Source organism: Centroberyx gerrardi, chromosome 9 (assembly GCF_048128805.1).
Source record: "Centroberyx gerrardi isolate f3 chromosome 9, fCenGer3.hap1.cur.20231027, whole genome shotgun sequence".
In the NCBI taxonomy this organism is placed as follows: domain Eukaryota; kingdom Metazoa; phylum Chordata; class Actinopteri; order Beryciformes; family Berycidae; genus Centroberyx; species Centroberyx gerrardi.
The window spans coordinates 2,674,015-2,689,167 of NC_136005.1; the positions used below are offsets into that span (position 1 = coordinate 2,674,015).

Sequence of the window (15,153 nt, forward strand, 5' to 3'; positions counted from 1 at the left end):
CTTCAGCTGCTGTTACACCAAACCTTACACCTTATACCAGTTAACATGCATGGAAAACAGCATGGCTGAGAGAGGAAAGGAGAAAAAGGTTTTTAAAGGATGAAGGAGAGGAGAGAAGGATGGAGGTGAGGTGGAGAGAAGGAAGATTTTAAAGGATGAAGGAGAGAAGGGAGGTTTTTAAAGGATGAAGGAGAGGAGAGAAGGATGGAGGAGTTATTTTTAAAAGGGAAGGGAAGAGGAGGAATTTTCAAGGACAGAGGAGAGGAGGTTTTTTTGAAGGAGAGGAAAGAAGAGAGGAGAGGAGGATTTTCAAAGGGGAGGAGGGGAGGAAACAGGAGAGGAAAGGAGTTTTTATAAAGGATGGAGGAGGAGATGAGGGGTTTTGAAAGGAAGGAAAGAAAAGAGGAGAAAGGAAAAAGGAAAGGAGAGGAGGAGATGGGGATTTTTAAATGGAGGAGGAGAGCATTGTAAAGGAGAGTTGAATTGAGTATTTTTAAAGAGAAGGAAAGAGAAAAGGACGGGAGGATTTTTAAAGGGGAGGAGGAGAGGAGAGGAGGGCTTTTTAAAGGAAAGCAAGCAAGGAGAGGAGGATTTTAAAAGGGAGGAAAGGAGGGTTTTAAAGGAAGGAGGAGATGGGGAAAGGGTTTTTTTTTTAAAGGAGAGGAAGGAGGAGAGGAGGCTTTTTAAAAGGGAAGGAAAGAGAAAGGAAGGAGAGAAGGAAAGGAGGCTTTTTAAATGGAGGAGGAGAAGAGGAGAGGAGGATTTTTATAGGCAGGAGGAGAGCAGAGGTGGGTTTTTTTTTTTTTTTTTTTTTTAAAGGAGAAGGAGGCGCGGTGACAGCATTCCCGGACACATTGTGTGGCGTTGCCGCGGCAACGGGGTGCAATATTATTAGACGGCGCGTTGCGTCAATAGCAGCCTCAGTCTGTAGCAGAGCTGCCGGCAGAATGGAGGTCCGGCGGAGCGAGCAGGGAGCCGCCGGGCGCACGCCGGCGTGACGCCAGCGCCGCCGCTCCGTCCGGACATGAGCGACCCGGCCGCGGCTCTGAGGAAGAGGAGGCACTCCGACAGAGGTGAGGGGAGGAGGGGGGCGGTCCGGTCGCTCTGCCTCGGATCCGGATCCCGTTGGAGGGAATATTCCTGCCGTGTTAGAAACGAACGTGTGGATCAGGGGGGGAAACACCGAGGATGATGCAGTCTGTGGATGGGAGCTGAAGGCTGTCGGTGACGTTCAGATCCCGCTTTGGTGAAGATGGGATTATAATCACCTTGGGTTGCTCTAAAGGATGAGTCATTTTCAGCACCTCTCTGTGTCTGGTGTGGGACAGGCGGCATGTTGGGGTTACTTTTCAACAAAGGCTATAGTAACAGTGACGTATCGCTGCTGTCAATTTTGTTGGTTTCCATGCTTTCACTTCAGTTGAAGGAGTACATGCTCTGCTTTGGGTTGAGAAAAGTCTCTGACCTCTAGGGCTTATGAACCATTTTTAAAACCCATCAGAAATGCTTTGTCATCAAGCTGAAACAAGGCTGTTTTGTTTAGCTCCTGGAAAGTTGACAGGTTTCCGTCCAACAGCAACGATATGTTACACATCTGCACCTACTGTCATATAGTCCGTTCCTCTCTGCTCTGGCTGTGTAGTTACATATTTATACTCTAGAGTCTCTAGACATCTGCATATTCCTGTTTATTACTATTATTATATTTCTTCTATTACTGATTTCCACAGCTTCCCATCGGTGCAGTCAGTCAGGTTCCAACACAGAACCATGTGTATAGATAAGAAACATATTTCTTAAGAAAGAAATATGATGCATGTTGACCCAAATTAGACACATGGTTGCGATGAAAACAACATCCTTTTATTTCTCTGTGATATTAAGGTGAATTTGTGTTTGGCAGACTTGGGATCAGATTTCCTTTGACCTTCTGTTACGTCAGCTGCAAGGATGGAAGAGCAGGCTGGTTTCAGATCAGCTCCAGTTTCCTGCTCAAAGCTTGTGTGTTTCTGAAGTCAGAGTGACTTGATGTTTTGGTGCTATGGAGGAGAAGCTGCTGAGCAGAACCTGAATTTCATGGTGTTTATATACGTGTTTTATTTTAAACACATACTTATTTACATAGATACAATATTATTCTCAATACCAAAGCCACATGGATTTAATAGTAGTAGTAGGAGGAATGTTTATTGTGTTAGTAGCATATTGTTGTAGTTTTACTGTAGTTGCAGTAGTTGTACTAGTGTTAGTAATAGTGGTAATAGTAGTAGAGGTAGAAGTCATAGTAGTTTCAGTAGTGGTAGTAGTAGTTGTTGTGGTAATAACTGTAATAGTAATAGTGTAGTAGTAGTAGTTTCAGTCATAGTAGTACCAGTAATAGTTTCAGTAGTACTAGTTGTGGTCATAGCAGTATTAGCAGTAGTAACAGTACTACAAGTGTGCAGTGGTAGTAGAAGTAGTAATAGTAGTAGTTGTAGTAGTAGCAGCAATTTCAGTAGTGGCAGAAGCAGTAGTAGCATATTATTAAGTAGTAGTAGTAGTGTGTGTAGTGTGTGTAGTAGTAGTAGTAGTAGTAGTAGTAGTAGTAGTAGTAGTAGTAGTAAATTACTCCTACTACTACTACTACTACTACAACTACTTTTATTACTAATAAAAGTAGTTGTAGTAGAGTATTTGTTGTAGTAGTAGTAGTGGTAGTAGTAGCAGCAGTAGTAGCAGCAGTAGCAGTAGCAGTAGTAATAGTATTTGTTGTTGTTATAGTAGTAGTAGTATTAGTAGCCTAGTAGTACTAGACAGGTAAATAAACATTCAGTGCACAAATTAGACACAATGCATTTTCTCAGTGTAGTACTCACCACAACTCCCACTACAGAGAAGTGATCAGACCTTAACAGTGTGTGTGTGTGCGTGTGTGTGTGTGTGTGTGTGTGTGTGTGTGTGTGTGTGTGTGTGTGTGTGTGTGTGTGTGTGTGTGTGCGTGCACGTTGCAGAGAAGCAGCATGACGTGGAGATCCTGTCTCCGCCTCTTAAGGAGAAGGAGAAGAAGAAGAGGCCGATGTCTCAGATCAGCGGGGTGAAGAAGGCCACCCACAGCCCCAGCCTGGCACCCACCTGCATCCCCCGCTTCGGAGTCAGCACCCAGCAAGAGGGCCTGCTGGCCAAGGTGCTGCACACACACACACCATTCACAGTTCAGATACAACCACACACACACCTTCACATGTACATCATACTCAATTCACACTACAACATACTGTTACACTCAAACAGACAAGATCACATATTCTCACACAGACACACACACAGTCAGACAAGCACATACACACACACACATGCCACACAAAATTCACACGCAAGCACACGTTTTCTCACACACACACACACACATACACACACATACACACACGCACCGTGTCTCATAGACGTCTTGTCTTATTTCTTCAGGAGATTGATGACATTAATCGTTGGGGTCTGGATATATTCAAGATAGCAGAATACTCTGGGAACCGGCCGCTGACGGTGGTCATGTACTCCATCTTCCAGGTAGGAGGAACAGCTAGAACCTCAGCTAGACCCTCAGCTAGACCCTCAGCTAGACCCTCAGCTAGACCCTCAGCTAGACCCTCAGCTAGAACCTCAGCTAGAACCTCAGTTAGACCCTCAGCTAGAACCTCCTTCACTCAACCACAGAGCAGAAAGAGGAGGAGGAGGTGATGAGTTTTAAAACTCCAGCTCAAGTCCTTTTTCAAATTACCAGATTTTCCCCGTGGGAATCAATAAAGTTCATTTTAAAGGTGCTACGTGTTTCATTTTTACATAAATCATTACTACATTAATGTTGAGATATTAGTGGAATTACCATAAACTTGTTTTAAAAAGTGCTCTAACTTATTCATTAAACAGCTGTGGTCACTATTGAATTCAAAATTTGAATTTATCGCTACCAAAATAGTGTTTACAATAGGAAAGACTATTTTTAGAGTATAACAGACAGATTGAAAGATTGAACACACCCCTCCTCCCCCTCACCCCATCAGGAGCGGGACCTTCTGAAGTCCTTTAAGATCCCCGCAGAGACCTTCATCACCTTCATGATGACTCTGGAGGATCACTACCACGCCGACGTGGCGTACCACAACAACATCCACGCTGCGGACGTGGTGCAGTCCACACACGTGCTGCTGTCCACCCCCGCTCTGGAGGTACGAGTGGAACGGTCCGCTTGAATGAATGAAAGAGTGAAGACACAAAAGAGTTGTGTTCACGATTCCAGTATACTGTGCTGTATGAGGCTGTTCTCTGTTCTCCAGGCCGTCTTCACAGACCTGGAGATCATGGCTGTTCTGTTCGCCAGCGCCATCCATGATGTCGACCATCCAGGAGTCACCAACCAGTTCCTCATCAACACCAGTAGGTTCCTCCGTCAGACACAGCAGACAGCTGGGGACAGACACACTGAGTTAGACTGAGAGAACAAGGAACAAGGAAGACACTTTGGAACACCTTAGAACACATTACAACATTTTAAAATACTTTAGAACACTGTAAGACATTTAGAACACTTTAAGACATTTGGAATACTTTGACATACTTTAGAACACTGAAACACTTTAGAACACTTTAAGACATTTGGAACACTTTAGAACACTTTAAGACATTTGGAACACTTTAACATACTTTAGAACACTAAGACACTTTGAAACACTTTAGAACACTTTAAGACACTTTGGAACACTTTAGAACACTTTAAGACACTTTGGAACACTTTAGAACACTTTAAGACATTTGGAACACTAACATACTTTAGAACACTGAGACACTTTGAAACACTTTAGAACACTTTAAGACATTTGGAACATTTTAGAACACTTTAAGACATTTGGAACACTTTAACATATTTTAGAACACTAAGACACTTTGAAACACTTTAGAACACTTTAAGACACTTTGGAACACTTTAGAACACTTTAAGACATTTGGAACACTTTAGAACACTTTAAGACATTTGGAACATTTTAACATACTTTAGAACACTAAGACACTTTGAAACACTTTAGAACACTTTAAGACATTTGGAACACTTTAGAACACTTTAAGACATTTTGAACATTTTAACATACTTTAGAACACTAAGACACTTTGAAACACTTTAGAACACTTTAAGGCACTTTGGAACACTTTAGAACACTTTAAGACACTTTGGAACACTTTAGAACACTTTGAGACATTTTGAACATTTTAACATACTTTAGAACACTAAGACACTTTGAAACACTTTAGAACACTTTAAGACACTTTGGAACACTTTAGAACACTTTAAGACACTTTGGAACACTTTAGAACACTTTGAGACACACTTAGAACACTTTAGAACATTTTAAAATACTTGGTTGGTGGGGCCAGTTAGACTCAGCCTGTTCTGTCTTTCCAACATGCTATCTTGTGTCTTGTGCTTTATTTGTTTCCTTGTGTTTTATTTTGTTGCAGACTGTATTACATCATTTTGTTTTGTGATTGATTGTTGATCAGTTAGATCTAGCTAGGCTCGTTCTCTGTAAAGTTCCAAACCCGCCCGTCTTCACCTCCCTCTGTCCAGGTTCGGAGCTGGCTCTGATGTACAACGACGCCTCGGTGCTGGAGAACCACCACCTGGCCGTGGGCTTCAAGCTGCTGCAGGAGGACAACTGTGACATCTTCCAGAACCTCAGCAAGAAGCAGAGGGACTCCCTCCGCAAGATGGTCATCGACATGGTGAGAGATGACACACATATTCTTTTTCCGCTGCACCAGTGCGTCGTACTGTATCCATGCTGTCACTTTACAGAATGTTTCTCCATTTATATTTTGCTCATGGTTCAGTACGGTTAGTTTTCTTCTCAAGGACAGACATTTCAGGATTCATGTCTGTTGCAGTGATCAAACTCCTGACCATTAGTTCGTTTTTTCTAGCCACTAGGCCACTTTGCCACCTAGCAGCTGGTTCATGCTTCACATGGAAACGGATATGACAGAGGGCGCACAGTCAAAAAGATCTAATTGTAGTTGTGCACCACCTGAAATCTGAAACAACGCTGACAGCCCCGCAGTTACGTAAACACACCTCTGTCCAGGATTGGCTGAATGAAGAGAAACTGGAACTGGCCAAATTTTTTTTTTTCTTGTTGGGGGTCTGGAGAGCTGAGTCTTCCTACAGCGGCAGTAAAGTCTTGGGGTTTTCATGAGAAGCATGAATGCCGAGGTACAGATGTATCTGACGTATCTGTGTTCATACAGAGTTTGCGCGTGTCAAGCCACACGGAAAGCATGAACCAGCCATGACTCGCCGTCTCGTTAACCGAGAGCGACTGAAGATACAGACTGTCTGTGTTGTTGTCCCTGCTAGGTGCTGGCCACTGACATGTCCAAACACATGAACTTCCTGGCGGACATGAAGACCATGGTGGAGACCAAGAAGGTGACCAGTCTGGGAGTCCTGCTGCTGGACAACTACTCCGACCGCATCCAGGTTAGAGCGCCCCCTGCTGGCCTGCAGACCTGAGACTGACAGGAGGAGGATGTGTCTGAAAAGTCAGAATATACACTACCTACTGAACAGTGTGCAGCAGTCATATCTACACACCACTTTATAAATGGCAGGCAAATTAAATACATACTAAATAGTTACTAAATAGTATACAGCATTCAGAACATATTACATACTAAGCGGTATACAGCAGTCTTAACCACAGCACATATTACCTTCTAAATGGTGTGCAACAGTCATAACTACATGCTCCCTTCTAAATATCATGCAGTAATCATAACTACATATTACCTACTAAATAGTTACTAAATAGTATACAGTATTCATAACTACATACTAAGTCGTATACAGTAGTCTTAACCACAGTGTGCAGTAGTCATAACTACATACTATCTACTAAAGTCATAATACACTTAAATGATCAATAAATTATCAGAATCAGAATCACTTTAACTGACAAATCCAATAAATATACAAGGATTAGTCTTGATTAGACTGATGCAGAGACTGACTGACAGCTAACATATACTTATAGTACACACAGCACACAACAGACTATTACAGTATCACAGTACATACTGACACACATGGTACTAGACTACAGGACTTCACATACATAGACAATGCAAAACATATGGACAGTAGATTGTACATGTCAATCTGCAAATGTACATCTAAAAATCCTTCACAATGAATAGTTCATATCAATACATATTCCAACATAATCTGATATAATAGTGGTATAAACTTCAAATTGTAATTCTAAGCTACTATACTCAAAAAAGACCAAAACAGACAAATGAGTTCCTGTGTTTCCTACAGCAACCTGCTCCTCTTACTCCACATACTGTACAGCTATCAGCATGTTTACTATTAGCATGGGGTTTTATGTGTCAAAGTGCTGCCACCTGCTGGAGACATTGTGGCTATTACATCTGTATATAACTGAAGTCTTCTACAGTGGATTGTAATGTTATTGGCAGAGTCAGGACAGAGCGAAGGAAAACTGCCTTCAGCTGTTAGACACCAAACAAGTGAAACTAATATGTATTAGATTTCCTTATTTCCCCTTGATTCATGCAAATCTGTTTGATGAATGTGTTTTGTAACGTTTCTGCACTTTCTACTTTACTTCAAGATTATTTGTTTTCAGTATTGTTTTTTTATTAACATAACATTTAAACTAATAATCTGCAACATTTTCATATAACTTAATGTTCGTTTTGCTACTCTGTATCGGCTGCTCTAACTCAACAGTGATCCAACCTATATCCAGTTGATGAAAGCTTTTCTATTTGTTGTTCTAAACAGCCGGAGTCTGGTAGCTTGATGCATTTTACATTTCTGGTTTGTTCAGAACAAACAGAAGAAGAAGAACTGGGTAGTTAGCATGAGCAGCGATAGCCACCATGACTGAAAAGACAAAGAATAGAGAAACTCAAACTGCATCAACAGAAAATCCAAGGAAAAAGACGTCACAGTAACACAGTAACAAAACAAATTGAGGAACTTGAGTATTACCACTCTGACAGTATTATTATTATACCCGTGTCGTCCAGGTTCTGCAGAACATGGTGCACTGTGCTGACCTGAGCAACCCCACCAAACCTCTGGAGCTTTACCGGCAGTGGACCGACCGCATCATGGTGGAGTTCTTCACCCAGGGAGACAGAGAGAGGGACAAGGGCATGGAGATCAGCCCCATGTGTGACAAACACAACGCCTCCATAGAGAAGAGCCAGGTACCTGCTGCTGACACGCAGGGAGGAGGTGGACCTGAGGGGGAAAACACTGAGGGACCTGAGGGGGGAACGCAGAGGGACCTGAGGGGGGAACGCAGAGGGACCTGAGGGGGGAACGCAGAGGGACCTGAGGGGGGAACGCAGAGGGACCTGAGGGGGGAACGCAGAGGGACCTGAGGGGGGAACACAGAGGGACCTGAGGGGGGAACACTGAGGGACCTGAGGGGGAAACACAGAGGGACCTGAGGGGGAAACACAGAGGGACCTGAGGGGGAACACAGAGGGACCTGAGGGGGGAACGCAGAGGGACCTGAGGGGGGAACGCAGAGGGACCTGAGGGGGAAACACAGAGGGACCTGAGGGGGAAACACAGAGGGACCTGAGGGGGAACACAGAGGGACCTGAGGGGGAACACAGAGGGACCTGAGGGGGAACACAGAGGGACCTGAGGGGGAACACAGAGGGACCTGAGGGGGGAACTTGCCAGTTATTTACATACTTAACAGCCAGAAATCTGAGCACACTGGTGGAATGAAATCAAATGAAATAACCTTTTTAAATTAATGAAGTGAAAGAAACTCTGATATATACAGTTGGACGATTATTTGGAAGTGACTGCATTGTTTTTGTTATGTAGCTAGCAAGCAGGGCATCGCTGCACTTGTCAAGTGATTGTTAGCTAACCTAGCTAATCTTTCACATAGCTCATGTTTTGCATTTTAGGCAGAACATTATTTTGTAGCAGATAATCATACAGGTCTTATTATTATTGTTAGTACAAGTAGCAGTACCAGTAGTAGTAGTATTGTCATTATTGTTATTGTTAATCAAGTTTATGCGTAAGTTCCATCAGGAAGACCTAATGCCACCCACCTCTCTAGTTGAGTTGGTGAACACTTTCCCTCTCTTTTTCAGAGAACCAATCAGAGTTAGCCGACTCTTTCCCTCTCTTTTCAGGGAGCCAATCATCTAAGTTGGCGGGAGTATTTAAACGTCACACTCTCTGCTGCTGTCTTCCCAGTCGCTGTGCTTTTGAATTGAGTTTTCATTGAGCATTCAACCTTCTCTCCTGATTGTTGTTGTTGTTGTTGTTGTTGTTGTTGTTAGGTGGGGTTCATCGACTACATCGTCCACCCTCTGTGGGAGGCGTGGGCGGACCTGGTGCACCCTGACGCCCAGGACATCCTGGACACGCTGGAGGACAACAGGGAGTGGTACCAGAGCATGATCCCCCGCAGCCCCTCCCCCTGCAGCCCAGAGGAGCGCCACGCCGAGGGGGGGCCGGGGGCGGGGGGGCCCGCCCCCCCAGGAGGAGGGGGCGGGGACAAGTTCCAGTTCGAACTCACCCTGGAGGAAGAGGAGGAGGAGGAGGAGGAGGAGGAGGGGGAGTCGGACCTGGACAGCCCCCCCGAGGAGGAGGAGGCTCTGCCCGGCTCCTCCTCCCCGTCTCTCTCCCCGGACCCCCACAGCGTCAGCAGCAGGTACCGCCCCCCCTCGCCCCACCCGGCCCGCACCCTCAGTCTGGCCACCATGTCGGTGCGGAGCCCCCGCCCGCACCGGGCGCTGGAACGGGGCGACAGGGACAGAGACCTGAGCCAGGAGGGCGAGGGCGTGGCCTGCCTGCGCCTGGGCACGTAACACCCAGCACCACCTGTCCCGCCCCCACCCGCCCCCCCCCCCCCTTGCACCCCGCCTCGCATCACACCGCCAGACACAAGTGCCGTCAGGAGGGAGGAGGAGGGAGGGAGGAGGAGGAGGGGGGGGCGGGGGCAGGCCTCTTCCCAATAAAGTCTGTAATCACCACAGTCCCTTTACACTGGAGACGCCTCGCTCTGGACCGCAGAGGGACTTTCCCCCTCTGCTTCATTTTTTAAATCTTGTCAAACAAGAAGAATCGTTTCCGCCTCTTCGGTGCCTGAATGGCCTTGGTGTCCCGTCCCGCTTTGTTGTAGCTTCAGCTGGGAGCGCCCCACACACACACACACACTGCTGCGGTGGAGCGAGAGGAGAGAAGCCCGCTCCGGGTCTTCTGACCAGAACAAAAGGAAAAAAAAAAGCAAATGTCTTCCTCCAAATAACTGTTTGTGACATTCAGACGTGAGCGGCGGATAAGGATCGCGGTCGTGTGACAGGGTCTTGGAGATTATTTTGCACCATAATTTTAATTTAGGATATGAAATTGTTGAGTTCAGTTGGTGTAAGTGAGTATGATTTCTTTTGTTTAAGCCTCTTGAGAATGATGTGAATGATGAATCATTTTACCAAATACAGGATGTAGATGAGCAGCGAGAGAATCGACCGACCTAAACCTCAGGGTATGAAGAGAAAATAATTCTAATGTAGCACGGATGCGGTGGGTACCCCCGACCTCTGACCCCCGACCTCTGACCCCCGACTGTCTGCTTCCTGTTTGATTTACCTCCATGCCACAGACACTAAACTGAAATATTGTTTGACCTGTCTTGTCTCTACATTTGATCAAAACCCTTTTTTAGAAAATTTGGCAAAACTCAGGCAATTACATAATATATAGACAACCGTGTAGCATCATGAAAATGAATCGCTGAAGTTGAATCTGTCCCTGAAGCTGTGGTTTGTGTTCGGGGGTGCCCCAGTCTCACCTGTTGAAAACCCAAAAGACACCACTGATACGATTAGTCTGATCTTTATTTTTTTACCTGACGTGATGGATTGTTTTTTTTAAACGGTGTCAGCATTTTAAATTTGATTTGGAACCGTTCTTAGTTTAGCGTTTTCCCGGTCTCGTCTGTGTTTCTGTGCTTCAAAAGTGTTTTTTTTGTTTTTGTTTTGTTTATCAGGTGCCTCCACAGTAGCACTTTAGCGTCTCGCTCTCCTGTTCAGTGTCAAAGGGCTTCACCCCACCGCAGGCCGACTGATCACAGACAGTACAGTTTGGCTGAAGGTACAGAGAGGCAGGGCGGGAAACTAACCAGCCAGACACAGAGGTCGCTTCGTTCAGAAATTCACGAGCCAATGCAACTTCTTACCTGTAAGCTAACAGCTTGGCTACTCGCTAAACTGGCTATAGAGCATTTGATGGACTTAACCACCAAAAGTCACTAGCATCCCGCTGTCAGCGAGTCGTGAGCCTGGAATTATAAGACTCCATCTGAGTTCAGAGACGCTGGAGACACTGAAGCCCAGATTCCTCAGTTGCTTGAGCTAAAAGCACAGAGTTTTCATCTTATTCTCTAAGAAATGTATACAAGTTATGGCACAAACAAGCTCTCTGATAGAGTTCTGCACAAGCAAACAGGCTCTTCATCACCAAAACTGCTTCAGCTGTGAAACGGATCCACAAGGCTGCAGCTTCCTTAGTTCTGAATAGACAAACTCTGTCAAAGTCTTTGTGTCTCCTTTCAAATCATCTTATATGAGCTACAATCATTTGGGAGAGTTGGTGTTGGAAGTGTCAGTGAATTGAGCTCAATCTTGATTTGCATGGCCTCACCTACAAATCAATATGTGGGCAAAATAATGAGATTTACATTTAATTTACAAGAGGCTTCATTTTTTTTCACCACTATCAGGCAGATTTCCACTCACTGTGGCAGGTTAGTGAACAGCATGGCTTTCTGTTTTGGTCATTTTGGTGATGCAACACACTCTTCTCTACACAAACCTTTAGTGAATCTGGGCCTCAGCGTTCCTGTCTGATCCCTTATAGCAAAACTATTACTACTAACCATTTGAATTAGCATTTTTACACACATTTTCAAAGGTTTAACTACAGCCACATGTAAAAGTTGTTGGTCATCTTTTATATGAACGTCTCTGTTTTTATCCAAACTGTCAGAAGGGAGCTTATAATTCCACAGTTAACTTAATTAGTTGATTTCCCGCCCTGCCAGCAGGTATTGAAGTAGCCGTAACGGATAAAGGTGCATCTTTTCAAAACCTTTTCAAAACCTGCAGACAGAAATTAATTTGCCTCTCGTCCAAACAATACAGTTTGTGCGTCGTTCCATCCAGTTCTCTGTCTTATTCGGTGGTGGAAAACCGCTCCACTGGGAAAACTGTGTGCCATGAAGTGTTTAACAGACACAAAACACCTGCCAGCCTAAGATGCTCTACATTTTTACACTAGAGATTTTAACCTGATGATTGTATCGAAGTCGCTGACTTTATAGTGTTAGTTTTTACGAATGATAACAGTATTTAAAGCAGACGATTCGTTAGATTTTGCTCAATCTAGGATCCGTCCGTTCAGCCCTTTCCTAATCAGATGGGTGAGATTTGAGGATGTGTGTAGTTTCAGGAGTTCATGACCTTTTTTCTGTAAGCAGTTCAGTGTGGAAGCGTGTTGTTCTGTCGACGTCACTGAGGTAGAAAAGCCAGGAAGCGAGCGAGCACTACAGAAGATACGATGCCCTTCCTGGTTAGGCCGTAGTAGAAAACACTAGTCCAACAGTATTCCATTAACAGCTAGTAAGCTTCATTACTCAGCCTTACCTGTGGTAGGAGTGGCTGCAGCCTAGTGTTAAAGGGCCGTTCCACTGTTTTCAACTCTTGCTGGATGATATTTAATACCTCAGACTGTCGTTTGACTCGTTTTGCCTTTTGAGATGTTTGAAAGGTTCCTACACACTTCTTCTGGAAAAGGTTTGGAAATTACACAGAGTCTGGAAAAGTATGGAAATATGTATTCGCTTGTCAGATGAAAACCTTGTATGTCCAAAATGTCAACTTTTCAGGAAATAAAAAAAAAAAAAGAGTCTTGTTTTAGCTTGACAACAATGTATTTCTGAGTTTATCTAATGGATTTTGAAGGATTTAATGAGCCCAATGGTTTCTAAAACCATAGAGAACCATGTGACCCTTCAACTGAAGTTAAAACATGAAAATCACCAAAGTTGGATTACAAGGTTTTCTCATGACAACAGTGATATTATGGTTCTGTACTGATACACGTTCTCAGTACACAGTAAAATTGTCGGTGTTAATTTAACTCCTAAAGTGGACTCATATAAACATCATTTTAACAGTTTGTTTATGTGAGTCCCTTTTACACTTTCGGAGTTAAATTAACACTGACTAGATTCACTGTCATTTCACAGAATGAAATACCGGTTGTTGTGAGGAATAATCTTCTGTTATAGAACGCCGTTGCTTACTTGACGGTCATAATGCCAAGACAGATCACATTAGACATCATACAACACATTAAGTAAAAGTAAAAGTAAAACTATGGACTTTTTAAAAGGAAAGTGTGTTGGAACTGTATTTTAGGATCCATTTTCTGCTGACTGCACACTCCCTTCGGCCTCCTGTGCATCTCCAAATGAACCTTAGATGCCTTCAAAAAAAAAAAAAAACTCTCCATGTGATGAAAATGCCATGTTGACCTCAGCCGTCTCAGACTTTTAAGAAAGTTGTTCCACTGTGTCATGATTCAGCCTCTGCCAGCGAGCTTCCCCTTCCTCTACCGGCGGCAGGTTTTGGCAATTCAGCGCTGGTTTTAAGACGGATGCTCAAAAGTGTCATCAAAAGGGAAAAGCAGCCAGTGAGGGCATCAAGCCTTAAAAAAAGACATGAAGAAGCTGACATAGTAAGAAAAAGAGAAATGTTTCTTCCTTTTTTTCTTACTATCTCTGCTTCTTAACATTTGTTTAAACCAGCTGCTTTTTCAATAGAACAAGTCCACATTCCTCAGTACAAATTCCCGTAAAAAAGTAAACTTAAAGTAATAATCCATGTCATTTTCATATAAATAAATGTAATTTTTCAACAGTGATCCAAACTATTTCCAGTTCATAAATCTTTTCCACTGTCTGTTCTTAACAGCCGGTGTCTGGTCGCTCTTTCCTGCCACACAGGAAGTGATGCGTTTTACGTTTCCCGGTTTGTTTGGAATAAACAGAAGAAGAAGAACTGGGTAGTTAGCATGAGCAGCGATAGCCACCATGACTGAACAGACAAAGAAAAGAGAAACTCAAACTGCAGCAACAGAAAACCCAAGCTCCGCCCACACTGTTTGATTGATAGGTGATGAGGCTGAGCAACAAAGATGGAGACAAAAATGTAATTTATCCATTTTGTTGAGTAGCTTTGAAGTTTTGAGAGGGAATTAAAAATCTTTTTCGGTTAAAGTCAAAAAACAAGAATTTCGTGGATTACCACTTAAAAGTTTCATTGTAAAATTTCTCCATTTTGAAGCGTTTTGATGCCGTTTAAATCGATGCGAAACAGAAACATATCACTCTTCTCAGAAAAAAAAATCACACCTACAAGTTTAACATGACATTTTCATCAAAAGGGATTTCCATGGATTTGAAACACTGAAGCTACTAGTTAGTTTTGAGATGCTACAGCAGAGTTGAGTCAGCAGAACGGAGACTCGGTGTCTCAGTAACGAGCGACGGTCTGAGGTGTTAAGAGACAGGAAGTGGCCCAGTGTTGAGACAGCGCTGCGGCTCTTTACAGGAAGTTGTCATACAGTGCCATACAGTGTTAAATGTGTTGACGAGCAGCGCGCCGCGTCGCGCTGACACTGCCACCGTTAACCTCCATGTCGTCTCGTTCTCTCAGCCTCCGTGTCGTGCGAAGTTCTACAAGATATTTATTCTTAATACGTGTCTTTTTCGAGACAAAGTACTGTAAGATACGAGTTTTGATTTCATGTTCTGGAGCCGAAAAATCAAGTATACCTTACAGAGATGTATGTATACGTCTGCCACTCCAATGTCTGTTGAGAGAAAACGACTAGATTTTGTTTCTCATTTTAAGCCAAAAGAGTCTCGGGAGTTCAGGGTGTTTCAAGTGGAAAATGCCAATAAATTATATGGAAATTTACCTCAGACTGCCTCTGTTTTTCTTGCCATGCCTTTACCTCACACCTGGTTTTCCTGTAGAGTTTAAAGGGGAGGG

At 43.8% G+C, this 15,153-nt stretch overlaps 1 protein-coding gene across 3 annotated transcripts in view; it reads left to right on the top strand.

Moving 5' to 3' along the window:
- Positions 1 to 9,947, top strand: part of pde4cb (phosphodiesterase 4C, cAMP-specific b) — a 114,755-nt gene extending 104,808 nt beyond the window's left edge. For all 3 annotated transcript variants that reach the window (XM_078285660.1, XM_071917240.2, XM_071917241.2), the window contains 8 exons: positions 2,991 to 3,163; positions 3,445 to 3,543; positions 4,038 to 4,202; positions 4,311 to 4,410; positions 5,597 to 5,751; positions 6,383 to 6,505; positions 8,083 to 8,265; positions 9,373 to 9,947. In XM_078285660.1, the coding sequence (XP_078141786.1) occupies positions 2,991 to 3,163; positions 3,445 to 3,543; positions 4,038 to 4,202; positions 4,311 to 4,410; positions 5,597 to 5,751; positions 6,383 to 6,505; positions 8,083 to 8,265; positions 9,373 to 9,903 (1,529 nt within the window). In that variant the 3' untranslated portion in view covers positions 9,904 to 9,947. The remainder of the gene's footprint in view (positions 1 to 2,990; positions 3,164 to 3,444; positions 3,544 to 4,037; positions 4,203 to 4,310; positions 4,411 to 5,596; positions 5,752 to 6,382; positions 6,506 to 8,082; positions 8,266 to 9,372) is intronic.
- The last annotated feature ends 5,206 nt before the right edge of the window (positions 9,948 to 15,153 follow it).